This window comes from Anneissia japonica, unplaced genomic scaffold (assembly GCF_011630105.1).
Source record: "Anneissia japonica isolate Jap-2015-1 unplaced genomic scaffold, ASM1163010v1 scaffold250_len512249_cov173, whole genome shotgun sequence".
Taxonomy (NCBI): Eukaryota; Metazoa; Echinodermata; class Crinoidea; order Comatulida; family Comatulidae; genus Anneissia; species Anneissia japonica.
In genome coordinates this window covers 80,487-95,865 of record NW_022687603.1, presented here as the reverse complement: position 1 = coordinate 95,865, position 15,379 = coordinate 80,487, and the positions used below count along the sequence as shown (strand labels likewise).

General features: G+C 35.6%; 3 protein-coding genes across 3 annotated transcripts in view; all 3 read left to right on the top strand.

Moving 5' to 3' along the window:
• The first annotated feature begins 8,012 nt into the window (after positions 1-8,012).
• Positions 8,013-9,593, top strand: LOC117120274 (ras-related protein Rab-8B-like). The gene is made up of 3 exons (XM_033265288.1): positions 8,013-8,169; positions 8,807-9,021; positions 9,582-9,593. Exons 1-3 carry the CDS (start codon positions 8,013-8,015, stop codon positions 9,591-9,593), a joined length of 384 nt encoding a protein of 127 aa, XP_033121179.1.
• Positions 8,887-15,379, top strand: part of LOC117120353 (serine/threonine-protein kinase MAK-like) — a 24,039-nt gene continuing 17,546 nt past the window's right edge. The window contains exon 1 of the mRNA XM_033265393.1: positions 8,887-9,021. The gene's annotated coding sequence lies outside the window, so the exon portion shown is untranslated. The remainder of the gene's footprint in view (positions 9,022-15,379) is intronic.
• Positions 9,040-13,263, top strand: LOC117120369 (ras-related protein Rab-10-like). The gene is made up of 3 exons (XM_033265414.1): positions 9,040-10,459; positions 11,086-11,187; positions 11,645-13,263. Exons 1-3 carry the CDS (start codon positions 10,394-10,396, stop codon positions 11,738-11,740), a joined length of 264 nt encoding a protein of 87 aa, XP_033121305.1. The 5' UTR covers positions 9,040-10,393; the 3' UTR covers positions 11,741-13,263.

Sequence of the window (15,379 nt, the reverse complement as noted above, 5' to 3'; positions counted from 1 at the left end):
ACCCCCATCGAGGACCTCCACCACGGGCCCCGGTCGGGCAAATCCTGGCGCCACCCCTGACTGTAACATACTTGACTCAAGCCCAAATGGATATAGTCTACACTAAACGTTTATACCAATATTGTTTTAATTGTTTATTTACCTACTTATTTACTCACTTATTTACTTACTTATTGACTTACTTATTTATTTTTTTATTCATTTATTTATATATTTATTTATTTATGTATTTATTTATTTATACATTCATTCATTCATTTATTTTATTTGTGTTTTTGTTACTTTAAACTGATTCTATAAAAAGTTAAAATTCTTTTGATTGAGCTTCCCTAGCTTCTGGAAAAAATTCTATCCGTAGCGCCACCTCATGGTCTGTTATAATAGACTCATCGGTTCCAGGCATTTTTTACATTTGATTTGTGTAAAAATAAAAAATAATAATTTCTAAAAAAAAAAAACCGAAAGTAAACATTTTTGTTTTCATCAATTTACATTTCTGAATATTTTTAATCTGTGTTTTAATGCAAACATAATCAATAACATATCTGTGATTGGTAAAAGGGTCATTCTTCGCTAATGTGCCATTTTAGAGGTTTAGAAATCATGAAAAAAAAAGTTTAACATTTGTAATTCTTTTATTACACATGTCATCATTATGCCATATAACAACTATAATAAACATTCGGCACGATAAATAGGGCATTTTAAACGTTTATTTAAGCATTCAATTTTCAGTGCTGTAACATAGCAAATATTGCAAGAATCATCTCCATCACACTTTTTGTGACGGAGATGATGATATACATATAGATGTGAATCTTAGTAAATTTAAAAGATAGATTGTATTATTTAAATATAGGATAATGCACATTGAAGAAACGGGTTTCTAACAACATAAGTGGTATCAATTACCATTTTTATTTTATAGCTGTTTCTGAGAAAAGAAAACATCAAGAAATCATCTCCGTCACACTTTGTTGTGACGGAGATGATGATATACTCATAAATGTGAATCTTAGTAAATTTAAAAGATAGATTATATTATTTAAATATAGAAAAATAAACATTGAGCTAAAAGGTTTCTAACAACATAAACCAGATCAATTATAATTGTTATTATATATTCTTTTTTGAGGAAAGAAAACACAGTAAAATTGTGATGGAAATGACTGTGACGGAGATAAGGAATTAAAGTGCCATATTAAGTGCCATATGCAGTGTGTTACAGGGTGAATGTCATGTGTACTTTGAAAATGACACAGTTCTGATCGTATATATAATTATTTTTTTCTAAAAAAATTATAAATAAAGGATATAATCTGAAGCGTTCGGAGATGATGCTGAATAAAGGTACTTTCCTAGTTGTTATTAGAAAAGCATGAATTCTTCAGCTATAGGTGGTTAAACTGTACAAGAATGGACTGTTTCTTACTGTATGGTCCCCTTCAACCAAAATGGTTTGATTCATAACTTGTTATGTCATTTTGCTAACAGTTATAATGGCATTTTAAAGTATTGTGACGGAGATGATGACAATTCAGGGACAAACTTTTTTAGTCTAAAAAAGTCAAATTTTAAGTATTTATAGATCTATTGATGTCATTTTTAATTTTAAATTTGTAAGACATCTATTGTATTCACCTTTTTGTGGTACATTTATTTATTTAAGTTATTTATTTTACAAATTATGACATTAGGAATTTTTAAGAAATCCAATTGGGAAATGCAAAGTGCGCGACTTTGGAGGCTTTTTGTTGAAAAATAAACAGCATGTTGATTACTTTTAAAATATTTAACAACTTATTTCATTAACAAATATGTTCGAGATTGCATTAACGCAATAAAAATAAAACTTCCTTTATATTTTAAAAATTTATACTACATCAAAACAGAGGGACGGGAAAATGGCACTTTACTGAAGAATGACCCAAAACAAGATAGAGACGTTAGCCAGTTGTGCGAGGTATCGGCTGAGATTTGTGGAGTACAATTCAAAAAACAACTATAGGTCTAATAATGAATTATTGTGATGTTAAATAGACAATAGCTAGGTTCACATTCAGAATTTAACGTGATCTAGTGGATCATGATCAAGCCAGTCACTTTATGTGAACCAACCAGAATCAAATAACGTGCTCAGCTTAATCACCTTATTGTGATCTAGTGGAGCATGTTGATTCATCATGATTAACCTTGGTTAATGTGATAAATTAATTCATGGGATTGAATTCAACCAATCAGCCTTCAGTTTATTAAACAGGTCCCAACCTCATTGGTTGTGCTTCTGGTAGTTTTCATGCAACACTGCACGCATTAGCATAAATAGCTGTCTCTTATACACATCTATAGATCATGATGATGGTTTCTATATGAACGGTTTTCTCTAACATGCTAAAGTTATCATGATGAATAGATCATGATAAGTTTATCACGATAGCTTATGTGAACGTACCTAATGTTAGCTATCAAAGAACGACGTTGTTTTTCATTGGGACCTTCGTCTTCAAGGCTAGGCCTATACCATCCTAGCTAGTCTAGGCCTAGAGTAGGATAAGGCTAGCGCGACATGCGGACGTTGGTACGAGTAGGTTAGTCTACAAACGTCGCCTGAAGTAATTGATTTTACCCGAAAGAAGGAAACTCCGCTTTTCAGTTGTCTTGTTTTTGACAAACAATGACCTTTCAGAGGTCAAATTGCTGTCAAGAATATGAATTGGCTGCTTTGCAGCAATTTACTGTCTGCTGTCCTCCTCTATGACATCGAAATTCGAACATACTGACGGCCCAGGTTTACCTAGCTATCGAACTAAACAGTTTTAAAACATGATCGATCTAATAATAAGGTAGGAAATAACAAAACAATAAGTTCTAACATTGTTTATTAGTAAATTGCAACATTGTTCACGTGCTGAAAGCTGGTAAACTATATTTCAATATCGTTTACACATAATTGTTTATCAGCCCGACGATCCAGCCTACGAAGTTTGCAAAGCTAATTAAAATAACAATTACCTTCGTAGTGGTTTGTAGATACGTTCAAAACATAACCTAGCAGATTACGAGAGGTTACGCGCAGATACGAAGCAGTACTGTAATTCCTGTCTGTACTGTACTTGTAAGTTCTATGTTCACGACGGTCGGCTAGCTGTTAGCGTGCCCCAAGTGCACACACAACAGCAGAACTAAAGCAGCCGACTGCCGGGTAAATAATGGCTTTCGAGCTTGGGGTTTTTACTTGAATGCTTGAATGATTTCAATGTCAATGGACAGGCCACGATTTTTTTCCGTACGAAACATTTGCATGAAACTTCACTCGGGCCATTTAAGTGCATGATAAGTGGCTAAAACAATTTTTAACATTTTAGCCAATTTTGGCTAAACAAATATCCAATTGGCTAAATTTTTTTTTATAGCTTTAGTCAATTGGCTAAACAAAAATGAAAGTTAGAGTGAACCCAGCATTCACCCAACTGTCTACTTATATCATAAACCTCTACATAAATATCTTCATAATTACAGTACAAAATATTTCAAAAAGTTACGTACACAACAAACCTTGCAACAACCATATTTCCATTAATATCACTGTCCATGACATCACACCTTTCCTAACTGTTAAGTGAACATAACAAAAAAGGTCTATGATGATGCATACAACTAACTCTTAACATGTTTTTCTTTATGCTCAATACACATAACAACACTCCACACAACCTCCACCCACCGACAGCACCTTAACATTGCCAGCTATTGTCGAGTGGGCTGTTGCATTATTGATGCTCTCGTTTCTTATTTAGCTTAAATATTTTTCCGAACGCATCTTGGCGAAAGTGAAAATAAAAATAAAATTTTAATGATGAACGTAAACAGTGTAATAATGCAACTGATAAATTATTTAAATTTATATAATGGGGCCTGAGTGTGTGTTCCATATGTGCTTGATCCAGTGATCCGGGGTAATAATGTTCAGCGCATAGAGAAGTTTGATATGCGCTATATAAGTATACAATAATAATAATAATAATAAAATAACCACACTAAAACAGATGAGTCAAGGCATCACCTCATCCAGATGTCGAAACTGACAGTAACCTAGGACAGAGAAATCGACCCAAGAGAACTACTCGACCACCAGACCGCTACGGGTTTGTCAGCAGATGGCTTAAATGCTCACCCCAGATAACTTGTGTTAATGAGTCCATACATAACATTTAATTTTTTTAATTTTTTTTTTTTTTTCTAGGCCAACAGATTTGATAGTTTCCGCTTCTTTTTAATTCTTTGGTTTCCGTTTACGAATTTTCATGTCAACAAGCATTTTTTTTTCACGTTTTGTTTTTGATGGTATTTTGTGATCTATAGGGCCTACACTATAATACTTGTTTTCCTTACATTGCAACGACGGTAGACACTGTCAAAATGTTTTATTTATTTTAGTTTATTTAGTTCATGCCTTTTATTTTTAGGTTTTATTAATGGTTGACATTCTCCCTTGTGGGAAATTTCATTGTATGATACGTTTGACGCTTTTTAACTTGTTTCTTTATGTAACTGGTATTAGTTAATTTACACAGTGCTGTTAGTGATTGTAATAGTTGATTAAGTCAGCTATCCTTGTTTGTATAAACGTTGATTGAACTACGATTGCCTAGTTCGAGATTGGAATAGAATATAACGATGTTCAGTGAGACTTCTTGAGTGTACATGGGCACTCTCGCGTACCTACTTTTGGGGGAATGGCCATCCTTCATTAGTGATCCGTAAGGATAATTTTGTAATTGGTTGTCTCTAATGAATAGTTTTAATGTGTTCTACCATACGTTCATGATTTAGCTTGTAATGCTAATACAGTATTTTGATCTATAAATAATTATTAGTTTTTTAATGATTTAAGCTATCATTCACTTTTGATGAGTTGGAATGAGTGTACTTGTTAGTATTGTTGGTACTATAGTATGATATGCACTCTTTGTCAGTACAATGCTATATAATTGTCTTTGTGCTAGTGTAGCTTTTTAAGTACTGTTACTGTTTTTAAAAATTTTCTTATATTGTATAGTGAGAATGGGGGGTGAGTGTAACAGATATGCTTATTATACCCTATACCAATAGCCTGGTTCACGTCGAACTTTATCTAGATATACCCGTCTTGGAACATGATACGATAATCTCCTAATTGCGTTCGATGCCTAGTTAGAGCCAGATAAACAGCCAGCCTGGCGTTGGTGGTAGTTCGTTGAAATTGAATTAATAGCGACTAATATAGCAGAAATAGAAAAGATTGAATTGTCAATAAATAAATACAACAAATCTGATTTTATTATTAAGAAAAATATACATTATCACTTTGAAAAACGTACGCAATCGGACTTTTTAACGTTATTACTTGGTCGATGATGCAAAGGCCAAAGGTCATTGGTAATATCGACTATTCGTAAAAAGGACGTTTGCTGGGTGTTTACCCAAAATATTACAAATAGTTTCTGAAAACCAGACTAATGAGACTACTTCAATGCTGTTGTTAGCATTGTTGAAGTACGTTGTTGCCAGCCAGAAGATGATAATGGTGGTACAATACAACAAAGCTGGCTTAGATGCCTACGTTACGTAATCGTGTCCTTGTAATCCGAGCCGACTTTACCGTTAAGCAAGTTAATTTACCGTTATTCTAGTAAAGTTAAGTCACTTAACTTAAGTGACTTAATTCCTTTAACTAGCTATAATTGAGTGGTTCACGTCGAACTTTTAACTAGTTAAGTGGATGTATATATAGATAAAAGTTCGACATGAACCCAGCTATTAAGTATTTAGTCTGCTGAATCTGACCTTCTACCAGTGGGCAACCTTGTGTGACCCATTAGATTACGACTTTGGATAATTAATAACCACACTAAAACAGATGAGTCAAGGCATCGCCTCATCCAAGTGGCGGGAAAGGGTTAATGAATATTTAGTATATAATGTTACAGAATGGTCCAGTTCATAAATGGACAAGGGATATTGTCTCTTGATGGTTTCTATTATAATTCCATTTTTACAATTAATTTAAGCTTTAAAATACTCATGTTACCTGTATAGCTTCATATATGACATACAACATTGTTCTGGGTACTGATCAATATAGTAAATATAGATACCATCAGTTGGTATTAATTGTCATGGTTACCCAATTGAGAATGAATGACACTTACCAGTGCCTAGCCCAGGGCGAAGGTTTTCATCTCCTTCCGACTGGTCACTAGGTAAGCATCTATGTTTTTATTTCTCTTGATTTTTGTTAATATTACATAGTACTACATTATTCGTAATTCTTAAGTTAAATGGTTGGATATATTGTAACCACCACTCTGTGAGTAATAAGTTTGGTTTCCAACAATCTCAATAATAATAGTTATTAGTATTGACGATTGATTTTAGGTTAATATGTTAAACGTTATGCTAGACACAACGCAATGGTACTTTAGATTATAATCAATATGTTATGCAATTGTCACCAAGACAATTTACTTTAAATGTTATGATTTTTAATCATAAGTTGTATTTAAAAGATGTACGTTATCGATAATATTACAATCGCTAATATTGAATATCGATGAAATTATAAAATATAATTTTAAACCCAATTAAGTGTGTGAAATTAATATGCAATGTACATAACACATATACTTTGCATGTGTTCATCGGGAAGATTATGAAACAAAATGGACGGTGTGTACCACGTGACTTTCGTAAACCAAGGAGCGGAATGTCGCAACTCTTTATATATATGGCTCTGACAAATACTAGCCCTTCAAAGCCTAGGCTAATTAATTGGGCTAGGAGCATGGGCCCAAGCTAGAGAGACGGCGCCTGATTTTCGCTGCGGTTCGTGATCTGAACTTTTTGGGAGTAGGTTAACGACCGGTGTATTGGCCGCACCCCAAACTTCGAGGGGAAAATCGCGTATAAAATTTGCGGCTTATTCACCGGAAAATACGGTTTATGGAGAAAAAACTTGTGTTTCTTCATGATTTTAAGGGGTGCGGGAGAATTTGTATGAGGCTGCATGGGTGGAAGTCCTTAAAAATAGCTTTAGGATGGGCGCAAGACGTCAAGAGTGGGCGGTGCCACCACCTCCGCCCTGCATAACGACATCCCTGCACTTCTCAGAACCCCTTACCCCCCCTCCCCTTTCTGAGGGGGCAGCTGGCTTGAAAAAGTTATAGTGATTTGTTTGCTTAAGCTGCCCCCGACCATCTTTTGGTCAAATAAATAAACTGCAACTGAAACTGAATAAATTTCTGGATCTGCCTCTGATTTTTTTGACTGAAAATGAAAATACTGTTACCTTACACAATCATTATTCAAAAAGATACTATAAGTTATTGCAATTCACAAGTGTACATTGATTTTTAACGTACAAAGGAACGTACTCACTCGCAGGGTTCTAGTTTATAAAGAGGCTTGACCCTGGCAATTTTAAATTCATCAGGATAAATTTTGGAGTTAATAGAGAGATTGATAATATGTTGAACAGGCCGGGTTATTTGAGTAGCACCATCTTTCTGCCAACCCAATCCCTTTGTTTGGGATAAGCTTCTGTAGTTCCCTTTCAACAAATTCGCAATCTACAGTGGCAATAGATAGTATTTGACAGCTCAAGTGTGGTGGCTCAGTTCAAATTATATGAAAATTATTATAATGAATGTTGTTGCATGAACTATACGAGGATACAGAAGTTCAAAGGTCAATAGATTTTGACGTCTAAAAATATCTGGATAATACCCTTTCTAAAATTAGCAAAACAGAACTTTGAAACAGGTTGACAGTGATTCTTGTCTTTGCCACAACACTCATTGAAATGATTTTATTTTTAACTGTAAAAAGTACAGCATAACATAATACTTGATGAGTAATTACTGCCTGTAGTGCCAATGTGATCATTTTAATGCTTGAGAAATTCTACCATGTCGTAAAATCATTTTGGAGATATTAAATATATCTGCAGGTACATACAAGTTGTTATAGGCATAATGAACCCAAACTCAAATTGGAATGGGTTGTCTAAGCCATTTGATTACATGTTTAAAATTTTCCTTGTTGGTGACAGTTTTATTGGAAAATTGTGCTTAGTTGCGAAATTCATTAGCGAAGATAGTAACGTATGTGATTCTCGTGTTCCTACTGTTGGTAAGTTGAATCAACAAAGTGTTGAAATCTTGTCTTAATCAGTTGAACTTGTTTGAACATGCCACAATGCATCATGTAAGATGATTGAACAACAAATAAATTTATTGATAAAAAATAAATACCGGTATCTTAATTGGTAAATCTGTTGTTAAGAAATTGTTGGTGACAGACTTTTGTTGGCAAAGTTTTTTGTCTACTGCAGTGAGCATACACCTACTGTATAAAATTAAAGGGCTGTGTTATTACTTTACTCAGTGATCCGGTTACTTCGGGTGCAAGTTCAGACGGGTGTGCGCAGTCACACTTGAGTCTTGACACAAGTTAGCATTTCAAGGCAATTCCTGTTCAAGCGAAAAGTTTCAGCCAATACAACTTCAAGTCTGAGTACAGTAAAAACGGGAATATAACCACTTCTGCAGAGGTTCTCGGCTGCACTGTGTACAATACACTTTTGGTCGCGGTTATATCAGTCTCAGCCTCAAAACTTGCACCTTGGTGCCATACTCCCAAAGAATTCATCTAACATTAATACAAACATGCAGTAGGTTCTTGTTTCTCTGAGAGTCTATTATATCTGCCAATTGGAGATGCAGTAAATACGTTTGTGGCTAATTTTATCTTATCTTTTATTTTACAGGTATGGATTTCAAAATCAAAACAGTGGAACTTAATGGAAAGAAAATACAACTACAAATATGGGATCCTACAGGCCAGGAGCGATTCCGCTCAATTGCAATTTCCCCGCTATTTACAAATAGCTACCACAGAGTAATGGGGATCATGCTGGTTTATGACATCACACAAGAGAATACATTCGATGATATTGCCAGGTGTCTAAGGGAAATTCAGAAAGTAAGTGGCTACTCGTGGTGTCTCTCTTGCTGCTAATGGTATTTTGCCATTATTTGCTAGATCTTTCTTATGCCCCTTTCAGCCATTTCACAATTTTGGCTATGATAGATTTTCAAAAGTTCTAAATTCGTGATACCGTAGTGATTCATACAAAATTTAATACGACGCTACTGCAATTTTCAAAATTTGAAAAATCATGCTCAATCTTAGCAAAAATCGTGTGTAAAGGGGGAATTACTAGGTGATACCATAATGGCATTGTTCTTGCCTCTAATTGTCATGGTATTTTGCCATTAGTTGCTGGTATCTTTGTTACTAGTCTGTGACCATAATGTTGTTGTTCTTTCCTCTAATTGAATAGTATTTTTCTTGCCACTAGTATTTTCCTGCCAGTACAATATCTTTCTTGCCACTAGCTGCTACTAAATATAATGTTATTGTTGTAATACCACTTGCTACTACTGTAATGATGATGACAGTACAGTTAGTAGTTAAACTAATGTTGTTTTTCTTGCTACTTGTGGAATCTTTCTTACCATTTGTATGTTTATTACCCCTAGTGTGTGCCGTGAACCGTGGAGATCTCTTGGTCCCCAGTCCATTTCCTTGTATTTCAGCTAGAGGGCTTAAATGCAAGTTACGATAGGGTACCGTCTTTTTTGGATGAGATGTTTAAGGCGTTGTTTTGTGTGCATATGGCCCAATTTTTCTTTACTTTTTTGTATCTCTGAAGGACTTTTCAAACGTATCCAGCGCACCCCTAACACTGCTGCTAATATTATTATGTACATTTTAAAGAATGCAGTACAATTAATCTTCAAAAAAGAGTAGAGAGTTGTTTCCTGGTAGGCTGCCCAATCTCCACCAGAAAGACCAGAAAGACTTTCGTGGGTTATCCTGGGTGTTTTAATAAATCCATCCATCCTTTACTACCAATAGATGCAAGGTAAGGCTTAAAGCCCTTTTTACATTTGCAATCATTACAAGCTGTCGATGCTTCTTCAGAACCAATGGATCTGTTGGCAACTAACCAATCAAAACAGCGCCAGGAGTACATACGTACCAAACAAACACACATGTTATTTTGCTAGCCCAGTTCTATGGTTCAATGGCAATCTTCACTCTTTCTCCATGCATAGTAGAGTCATTTTCATGAGATCTGTGACTAATTTTAGGATACCTTTGTTTCTCGATGGATTTGGCAAGATGGACCAATTTAGATAAAATATAGCTCCTATATACCTCCCAGATATTGGGGGAAAGTCCCGTTTGGGGGCGTTTTTCAAAATGGCCGCCTGTTGATTTGGACGCTTGTATCTCGATAACCACTGGTCAATTGTTTAAATAGCATGCAAATGAATACGATGAAAAGATGTTGCTTGGAAACAAATGTGATATGGATGACAAACGAATGGTGAGCAAGGAGAGGGGTGAATCGGTAAGTATCTCAACAAATTCATATAATGGTAATAATAATAATGATCAGCTCTGTGGGCTAAATTGGTGGTAGCCACTGTGTGTGCGTTGAACTGTGGAGATCTCTTGGTCCCCAGTTCATTTCCCATCGCTGCTTTCCTTGTATTTCAGCTAGAGGGCTGAAATGCAAGTTACGATAGGGTACCGTCTTTTGGATGAGATGTTTAAGCCGTTGTTTCGTGTGCATTATGGCCTATGTACATGTTAAAGAATGCAGTACACTCTTCAAAAAAGAGTAGAGATTTGTTTCCTGGTGTGCTGCCCAATCTCCACCAGAAAGACCCCAAGTCTTCTTCAGACTTCCATAGGTTATCCTTGGTGTTTACTCCAAATAATCCATCCATCCTTTACTACCAATAGATGCAAGGTGTGGTTCAGACCCAATGGACCTTTTCAGAGTGTCAATAAAACTGGGCAACTGACCAATCAAAACAGTGCCAGGCGTACATACCAAACAAACACACGTTATTTTGCTAGGCCAGTTCTGTGGTTCAGTGCCAATCTTCATTTTCTCCATGCATTTTGCGGACATAGATACAGATTGGCATGTACCGTAATTATATTTTGAAATTTTTCTTTATTTTGTAGTTTGCACGGGAAAATGGCATGAAGTTCATGGAAACAAGTGCAAAGACAAACATCAATGTAGAGACTGCTTTCATGACATTGGCAGAAGACATTCTCAAAAAGGTAAGTGTACCAGTGGGTGGATCCCAACTGGGGTGGCACGCATGTTAAGTTTTAGGCAGTGGCTGTTTGTGGCGTTGCTGCTTCCAATTCTTGTCGAAGACTGCTTTTTTGGACAGCCAGCTCCGTCGAGTAACGTGTTGAGGGCCAAGACACCAATGATGATGATAATGAGTTCCTGTGCTTTACCACTGAAATGTATCAGCACAGCTCATCCTTTATTATTTCCAACAAACCCTTACATTAAAATTAAGATTCCTTCTGGGTTTAGCCTTATTCTGTTTTCCAGTTCAGCTGCTGATAAGCATTACATGGTAAATTATAATAAGAAAAAATGAATTATATAATAATAATGATAATAACTGTAGCGTCTTGATAATGTGGACATAAGTTTACATACATTCATTATTTTGAATAAAATTTAAATAATCATTTTGGATGTTTTTTTTTTTTGTTTCAGTATCCAGTGTCAGTTTCAGTATCCAATAACATCCAGGCATTAACCTATGTTGGCCTCGCCCAAGACAGGAATAAAGAAAAGAGTAAATGTTGTTAATATGTTCTCCTTCATCTTCCCTACGTGATTGAACATCAGTGAAGCATCATCATTTCTCAGCCTGCGTTGACATCAACTTCAATCAAGCACTATGCTTTTGACAAAGTTGATTGATGAATGCGTTCTCTAACACCGGGGCACCTATGGACCTGCCTTAGCCAATAAGAAAACACCTATTGTAAATATAAACAAACCTGTAGTATCAGCCAATCAGAAAACACCATATGTACAGATGGATCATTCACAAAACACCTCTCAGAACAGACAAACCTGCATTATCAGGTACTTTAAAAAAATATTTGCAGAAAAACTTCTAGTTTCAGCCAATCAGAAAATATCTCTATTTACAGACTAAAACATGCAATATCAGCCAATTATAAACACTTATATGTACAGATGGACCTGCAGTGTCTACCACTTAGAAACACGCGTTTGTACAGACGGACTTGCCGTATCAGCCAATTATATTTATAGATAGATCTTTATTATCAGCCAAGTCGAGTTGGTGATACTGCTTTAAAGGAAATCGCAAAACATTTTTTTTTATCGGCCCATTGTCTCTAGCAAGGAGTACTTGGTGACTTATTGTTACAGGTACATTCATCTATTATTACATGGTGGTAATGACATGGCACCATCAAAAATGCGTGTTGAAATGGCATCATGAAAACACAAAATGGGATGGAATTAAAGTTGGCTGGTGCTATGAACAATAGTGAGTTTTAGTTCCGAGATGAGTAATACGGGATGTATTGACTTTGTGAGGCATGCGTGCAAGTGTAATTAAATTTATAATGTTGAATTCATTCAGCTTGGAATCCATTGTTGCAGACTGTGCTTTTCTGACCACTAAAAAAACAAGCTCGCACGTCATCTCATTTGATTTAGCTATCGTGCTTGGGTTGTGTTATTGTAGTGTTGCAAATCTAAACAGAACATTATCCATATTTTTTTGCCTATTGTTTTGCAAGTTATGGTTCATAAATTCAGATTCACAAAGAAAGAAATCTTGAATTTGATTTTTGATTTTATAAATAATGGACCTTTCGAGCGTGGCAAACTTACCTATTCGAAACAGGGCCAGGAAATACGCACATGTTTCACAAACAGACATGTTGTTCCACAAATTCACATTTGTCGTTTTGTGGGACCTTAGCAACAGTATCCAAGGGGCGGGGCTTAGCGGAAATGTCCATTACCATACGTTGCTAGGATACGTTTCGTCCCAGAACTAAAACTCGCTATCGACTGTTGACATGTCCTCATGAGCAATCATTGGTAGGAAGACACCATGAGCAACGAAGGTTGAAATTGCACCATGAGCAGTTAATGGTGATATGACTTTTGACATGGCACCATCAGCAGTGAATATTTGACAAATTATATTTGATAAATTATTGTCAACATGGCCCCATTTGCAACACATTTTTGGAGTGACACCAATTCAAATTAATTGGAAATTTTAAAAAACGTCAACAATGCACAACAAATTTAGCTCCAAACTGTCTATGAATTCTGACAAAGGCAACATAGATGTGTATAAGAGACAGCTGTAGCATCTTATTTTCTGACCATTTTGATTCTTGGGTAGCGTTTATTTAACCTGTGTGGGTTCATCTCATTTGAATTGCCGGTGTCCATGATGTGTTGAAGTTACACAGAGATAACAGCATGTCGGAGGTGCCTTTTGTTATTTGTATATTTGTATGCCTAGTTAGGATTAGAGCAAGTAACAATGATTATATTATCCAAATAATTTACAGTTTCCTACATGTAACTAAAACATAATATTCACTTGTAAACTATAAATGTTATTTTTTAATGATGTTTGCTATTTTTTTGTTTATTATTTTGTTTCACAATTAGATATAATATTTAGGGTTTTTTTTAATGAATGGTGTGTATGAGACCTGTAACTTAAGAGTATGTAATTTGTCCACAGTCAACAGGATATTATGCGATTATAAAGGTCACATATATTTAACTCTGTTAATAATCATGTTCTTATTTATAAGGGAATTCCTTAAATATCGAAACCAACCAAAGGGAAAATATTGAGCACACTGTAAAGATTGGGGGGTCCAGTACAGTGGGCCTGATGTTGCTATATCTGAAAGCATGTTTGGTTCCAGCACACTGTATGCCAAAGGGCAAGTGCTCAACTTGTGGCAGTAATTTACCTTTTGGGCCAGCTACAGTGGGCCAAAAGACAAGTGCTACACTAAAGGGCAAGCACTTTCTGTTAATTCGTCAGTCAAAACATGTTTGTGGAACAAGCAGTTTTTTTTAAAATTAATATAGACAGTAGTTCGCTACACTGATTGGAAATCACTTTCCTATTGTGCCAGTACAGTGTGCCAAATGACCATTACTTTCCTTTGATACATAAGGAGGCCCTAGATATTAACATTAACACAGTTGGAAATGAAAATAGATTTAACACTAGCATATTCTTCCAACATGCCATACTGCATTACGATAGCAAGACTACAGTTTAAGGTTAGGGTCAAGCCAGCTCCACCAATCTACACCTTAAAATTACATAATGTTGTTGAAACAATATCCACGGCCTAGATTTAATTGCTGCATATAGCGGGGTAAGCACTTTCCCCTGATATTAACATAACTGATAAAATTGTATTTGCTCATGTGATTGGCATTATGGCATGCATGTATCCTCCTGTTTATGTCAAAATGTTACCACAATAAATGTTGAAATATATGCATCCTGTTTCATTTTAGGCATTTGACAATTGGATGTGCTGGTATCAGATAGGAATATATACTGTATTGGGAAAGTAATTGGTGATCCGCTAACGTTAGCGGATCACCTATTGTTATTGTCAGGATCATCATCTTTTTTTTATTCTTCTTTCTTTCTCCCCTTTTCTGTTCGCACGATATCTCAAAAACTGCAACGACTTACCGCACAATCGCTGTCAACGGACATTTGGCTTGGTCTGGAATAGTCATGGTAAGCTTTTCAACGCGCTCAGTCATGCGTGACGTCATCTACGCGCAATTTTGCGTTTTTACATTATCGATCATATCAGCCTAACCAATTGCCATTTCGAAATCGTATTAAGTGAGCATGAACTTTTGGTTATTGTTGAATGTACAGTACCCTAATTTTACGCGTGTGCTCATTAACGGGCGCGCACGCGTGCGTCAAACTTTTAAAATGCTCAAAATCACTTTTTGACTAAATAAGAGCACGTTTTTGGCCATTTTGAGCATTTCAAAGTTTTTTGAAATTTTCCACTACGCGCGCGCATTTTTATGTGCGCAGCACGTACGAAAGCAATACGTTATTTTACACGTTTTGGGTTCCTGACATTGTTTTCACAAATTTGCATTCTTTTTGGTCATCTTTTGGCCAATAGCAATGCCGTACGTGCGCATCAAACATAGGTATCTTTGTGCGTATTTGTGCCGCTATACAGTGAAATTATGGTAAATTCAGACCTATTTTTAATCAGTTATAGCTCTTTAGGTTTAAAGGTGACCCCCAATTTTTATTACATATTCTGAAAGCGCAAGAGTTGTAGATACGATTTTTGACTTCATAATGGCTGATCGGACATTGTGACGTCATCATATTGGCATCTGAATTCAAAGAAAGTGAATTAAAGCTATGAC

Coding starts and splice junctions, on each gene's coding strand:
- LOC117120274 (XM_033265288.1), top strand. CDS start 8,013: ATGAACCCAAACTCAAATTGGAATGGGTTGTCTAAGCCATTTGATTAC. Junction 8,170..8,806: donor TTCTCGTGTTCCTACTGTTG/GTAAGTTGAATC, acceptor TTTATTTTACAG/GTATGGATTTCAAAATCAAA.
- LOC117120369 (XM_033265414.1), top strand. CDS start 10,394: ATGTTGCTTGGAAACAAATGTGATATGGATGACAAACGAATGGTGAGC. Junction 10,460..11,085: donor GCAAGGAGAGGGGTGAATCG/GTAAGTATCTCA, acceptor TTTATTTTGTAG/TTTGCACGGGAAAATGGCAT. Junction 11,188..11,644: donor CAGAAGACATTCTCAAAAAG/GTAAGTGTACCA, acceptor TTTTTGTTTCAG/TATCCAGTGTCAGTTTCAGT.